Consider the following 5,509-nt stretch of genomic DNA (forward strand, 5'->3'; position numbering starts at 1 on the left):
ACACTACATTCTTGCCTCCAAAGTGTAGTGGAATAGAAGTACAAAGAAGCAGAAAAGTAAAATACAAGTAAGTCAAGATTTGACTTAAGTACAGTACTTGATTAACTGTATTTAGTTCACATTGCACCACTTCCTACTATACTTCAGAGTCAACATACTGTAGATGCTGTGTTTATTGTTATGAAAGTTGATTCAATTATTCTTTTTCAACCAGGGACAAGAGAAAGGAAAATGTAATAGAACATCAACCGTGGAAGCGCCAAGAAAGAAGAAATGTGCCTTACAAATTCATACAGTAGCTTGAAAAATGAATTATGCTGAAAAAGTTGCATCATGAAGAATATTCTGGAAGGTCAAATGCAAGCATGTTAAAGGCCAACCTGAGCCCAATGTCATGTCATGTCATGTTGCAGAATACAATTCAGCTTTAAAAAATATAACGATGCTGCAGTTGGGGGGGATAGCATATTTAATGTGATGAGAAGTGGGGGTTTTACACTGCATTTGTGCACTTCAGCACACTGACCTCTTGTGTAAGTGAGAATGAGACAGTAAAAAGAGAGATAGCGGGTTGTCTTTTATAGGATGTTGGCCAGTATGATGTTTTATGTATCTATAAAGAGCTCCAAGGCCATGCTGACTTTTCATGGTTTAGAAACACTGTTGACAGAAATAAAGGATAATGTTGCTTGAACACAATAGCAGCAGAAAATTGTCCATTAAGGTGTCTACTTGACTGAAGCACGTCTGGCTTTCAATTCTGTGTGACAAAGTGTAAATAGGTAAAAGCTATTGATGCTGCACTTAACTTCGATCTCACACAAAACAGCTATTTTCACAGACCACCAGGTGCTGTGTTTTTCTTTAAAGGTAGATTAAAAAAGTGCTTGTTTTTTGTCTCTGTTTGCTGTTTTTATTTAACTAGTACAGTGCCTGTTCAAAAACATGCCTGTTCTGAACAGGCAGATTGCTTGGCCCATTGTATTTGTTGCTTGCAGCTTTCTCCAGAACCGCTTATGAAAGCATCTTTATATTCAACACTGCACTTCCTTGGGTCCTGAGCAATACACCTGTTATGACATTTTGTATTGTTCACACAGAATGACAGAACATTGAATGTAAATGAAAATAAAAATAAATATGGCTACTAGATAAAAGGAATCAAAATATGAAATCAAAAACATAAATATCAGTTTAATTTCATAAAATTAACATAAATGTTGTAGTATATAAACACATTCACTAATCATGGCTGGAATACCATATTTGGAGGCTCTGGGGCAAAAATATTCTGTTGGGCCCCACACACCCACAGACATAATGTTAGTTACGGCAGAGCACTGAGGCTGCACTTGCATTAGTTGATTGGCATTAGCTGCTTTATTCATGCATTAAACAAAAAAAATCATTCAATCTTATTTTCATTTATCACACTATGGCAGTAAAATATGTTATGTGAGCCTTCAGGGACTCCTGTAGGTGGAACTGGACTAACTAAACACTTTTAGGAGCTGACTAACTCTACAAGACAAATTAAACACAGACTTGAAGACACTCGCTAGCCTAGCAACATCACAGGCTACAAACAACCCATAATGCAACACTCTGTAGGAGACACTCTATTCAGAACAAATGCGTGATGTTGTAAATAAAACATAATTGTCAAGTCTTCAACAACTTCCTTTTTTAAATGTCATTTCCAGAATAAAATGTTGTCTTATATTTGGGCCAATGTGCTATCTAACATAGTGCACTATAAAAGGCAGCTTCATTATACGTGTTAATAAATCCCATAAGACCAAAACCAACAATAAATGGATCCTATAACACATATTGACTGTATAGCCAAAGCCTGATTTATCTTATTCATCTGTGCCCTAGAGCTAAAAACACAGTTATAGGCCACATCGTTGCACTAGGAGACATGTTCCTTTACCGTGATGAACGTGGACACTGTAGTTCAGTCTATTCCACATACAGCATCTTGGTTCCCTAAATACTTATAAGTGAACCGAATGTGCTACAAACAGTCCTCAACAAATGCACTACTTATTCCCGTTTGAGAAACATTGGCTAAAAGCTGCAATGACCAGCTGTTTTGGGACAACAAAATGAAAGTATATATTTAAAGATTTATGTCTTCGGTAGGAACAAATGGGCATGGGGCTGAGTGCCACAGACAGGGTAAGTCAGAAAGAATTTAGAGTGAGGCACTGGTGGTTTGGTCTTTTTTGTGGTATTTGATATCAAATTAAAATATTAAAATATAGAATATAACCATGATTGTATTTAGGATTACATACCATCTGAGCACAACACACTTAAATAATTAAGTTTTTGAAACTAGATTGTGTCAGCAGGCCCCTCTGACAGACAGGGCCACAAAATTAAATTATAATGCAGAAGTTGATATCGCGCTTTAATGGTGCAAATTTGGACTTGAGATTTACAATTGATAAAAGTAAAAAAAACAAAAAAAAAAAAAACAGCCTTGGATTCACTCTTTATAGCAACAAAATAATTATTTGTTTCTCATTAAATAAAAGTGCGTTATAAAGTACTGAAATGACTCATATCACGTTTCATTATATTCTGGAGTTTTATCAATGCCAGCCTATGAATAAAGACCTTGAACGAGTACATGATGATCTTTTTACAGATCAGACCATCCACAATGTAAGATAATAAACTACTTAAAATAAAGGGATTATATTTTCAAACAAAGATTTTATATGATTTTAGACTGTCTGCAGCGGGGGGGGGGTGTGGTGGGCGATCATAAAGCCATTGCACGAGAGTTCATTGACCTGGAGGTGAGCTACAAGCTCACGCTGATGAGCAGTCAGCATTTTACTCACTGCTTGGAAACTCCATAAACGCCTATTTTATGCAGGTTATTGCCCTCTCCCTCGTAGCCTATTGTAGTCATCATATTCAGCCGTAACTGCACTCCTGTGTCATCACATGCAGATGAGGGAGGTGGCGAGAGGTGTACAGTATATAAAAACAGGGAACAGTCTTGGTCTCAGTACCTTGCTTTTCCCTCAGCTTGCCTCAGTATCTCTACTCTCACGCCTCCACACACCAACACCACCAAAATGGCCTTCGCTGGAAAATGGCAAACTGAGGCCCAGGAGGGATATGATGCTTTCTGCAAGCTGCTTGGTGAGATAGACCGAATCTAAAACTCCTCGGCCAAACATCACATTCACTTCACTAACTTGGGCTATAACCTCACACTCCTCTTTTTTCCCCACTCTAGGTATCCCAGATGAGGTCATTGAAAAGGGCCGCGACTACAAGCTGATCACAGAAGTCACCCAGGACGGCGATAACTTCTCCTGGACCCAGATCTACCCCACAAACGCCAAGGTCACCAACACGTTCACCATTGGCAAGGAGTGCGACATGGAAACCATTGGAGGAAAGAAATTCAAGGTAGGATGCAAAGAATCCAGAGATTTTTCTTTCATCTTATTCAGTCTTAAAGTTCCAGCTGTGCAGGGAAGACACATGCAAGCATGGGGATGATTCTATGCCCAGCAGAAAGGGAAGGGAGGATGAATGTACGCCTGTCCCCTGACTGATTATAACCTGTGTGTTTCCAGGCCACAGTGCACATGGAGGGAGGCAAGCTGAGCGTGACCTTCCCCAACTACCACCACACCTCTGAGATCAGTGGAGGCAAGCTCATCGAGGTAAACACATTTGCTGAGGCTTTTAGTGCTGAGAACCTAGCGTGGTGACAACAGTTATTATACTCAACACCCCGCAGGGATCATTAGAGTCATTAATGTTATATTTCTGCAGCCGGGGATAGGCATTTGCTAACGCTGTGTCGTGCAAATGAGTGCATCTTAACAAGCGATTCTGTCCCACATTTAACATTTAAAACCTGAGTCAGCAGGAGATGACTCTCCAATTTGTTTCCAAATGCTACCTATTTGCAGCTCCATGCGTTACCATTCCAATTTCTGCTTTTCCAAGAACTTTTCAAAAATGAATTTTTAAATTCTTTGAAAATGAGAAAAATAAGACGCAAACTAAAATGCATATAGATATTACCAGTGAAATTGTTCTGGGAACTATCACAGTCACCATTCCCATTTGGAGCATCAATCACAAAAATCTACCAATCTCTTCTGATGACATATTTTGAAGTATAACGAGACACTGCAATAACAAACCCCTTGTTTTAATAATTTTCCACTTTTTCTGTCTCTCTCTAGACCTCCAAAGCCGGCTCTGTAGTGCTGAAGAGAACCAGCAAGAATATCTAACTGCTGACTGGCCTTTGACCTCTTAAACAGTTACAATGGAGACTTCAGCTACTACTGCGAATAATAAATCTAAAATATGACACTTACATAAACCTGTGTTTCCGTCTATACTTTCTAGAGTGTGTGCATTCTATCGTATAGTACCATACTTTTAAAAGATAACATGTGATTTTATAGACATGAAAGGTTCAGCCACTGCTTCTTTTGAAATATAAGAGTTTATGCACGAGTCAGTGAAAAGCTTTTGATTAATGCTAGAAAAGGTAGTCAATGGATCAAGCTTTGCAGGAATTGGCAACAGAAGTAGCATCATTAGACTTAAAATGGTTTTGACTTTTGGGAATATGCTTAACTCAAATGAGTTAGCAATTGAGCCCAATGAATAAGGTTGCAACGCTTCCCTGGACACTATTTAGGTTTCATTTGCACCAAAATGTACATGTGTCTCTGTTCACAAATTAGGAATAGCAATGGCCGTTTAGTGACGATTGGGCTGTGCTGTAATCAGCTGCTTCAGTAAACTTCAAAGTTCTTGCCAGCTGTCCTAACGCATTGGACACATTCATATGAGACACTGTTTGTCGCTGTTAAATACTCCAGCCTGCAGTTTAGTTCATACACTTTTAAACCAGACAATTCTAAAGTTACATCCGGCTTCATGATCACAGAAAGTCTCTCTCTCTCTCTCATAAAAAAAAATCACATATCGGATTGTACAAATGGCTAAGTGTCACTTCTCAGCAGCAGTAACATATTGTACAATAGCTGACTGGGTTGAACTCTCTTCAGGGGTCTGTCTGACAGGCTGATCGGTGCTCAGACGTCATTCATTACTTTGATTCAGTTCAGACACTCTAAAAACCTTCGAAAACACCTCATTGTGTTCACGCGCAATAGAAAAGCTCCGACCTGCTGCGAGTCACATAATTTTGCAGGAAGTATAACAGTGTGTTAGAAGAGCAGCAGCAGCTTCAGTGCTCCGTCTGTGTCGACTCAGGATGCGTTTAGCTATACTGTGAACCTGCGTTTGGACTTATACATTTTGATAATTAACAGATAAAAACCAAAGTAAAACCTCTTCCCCGCCACACTCTCAGTTCTACACACAGAGATCCCGGTAAAAAAAGAGGGAAAACATTATATTTTTAAAGCTTTTTAATCAACTGATGGTTTTTAAAATACTGGATTTTAGGGGGTGCTGCAGCCTTCTCAACACCTCTACTTTCTGT

At 39.0% G+C, this 5,509-nt stretch overlaps 1 protein-coding gene across 1 annotated transcript; it reads left to right on the forward strand.

The window, feature by feature from the left end:
• Positions 1-2,942: 2,942 nt before the first annotated feature.
• On the forward strand, positions 2,943-4,360 carry fabp6 (fatty acid binding protein 6, ileal (gastrotropin)). Its single transcript, XM_031311177.2, has 4 exons — positions 2,943-3,165; positions 3,263-3,438; positions 3,609-3,698; positions 4,230-4,360. Exons 1-4 carry the CDS (start codon positions 3,099-3,101, stop codon positions 4,278-4,280), a joined length of 384 nt encoding a protein of 127 aa, XP_031167037.1. The 5' UTR covers positions 2,943-3,098; the 3' UTR covers positions 4,281-4,360.
• The last annotated feature ends 1,149 nt before the right edge of the window (positions 4,361-5,509 follow it).

Source organism: Sander lucioperca, chromosome 9 (assembly GCF_008315115.2).
Source record: "Sander lucioperca isolate FBNREF2018 chromosome 9, SLUC_FBN_1.2, whole genome shotgun sequence".
NCBI classification, from domain to species: Eukaryota; Metazoa; Chordata; class Actinopteri; order Perciformes; family Percidae; genus Sander; species Sander lucioperca.

Bases quoted from the DNA above. Each gene is read 5' to 3' on its own strand.
- fabp6 (XM_031311177.2), top strand. From the start codon at position 3,099: ATGGCCTTCGCTGGAAAATGGCAAACTGAGGCCCAGGAGGGATATGAT. The intron at 3,166-3,262 runs GTGAGATAGACC...TCCCCACTCTAG, and splicing joins TGCTTTCTGCAAGCTGCTTG to GTATCCCAGATGAGGTCATT. The intron at 3,699-4,229 runs GTAAACACATTT...GTCTCTCTCTAG, and splicing joins GTGGAGGCAAGCTCATCGAG to ACCTCCAAAGCCGGCTCTGT.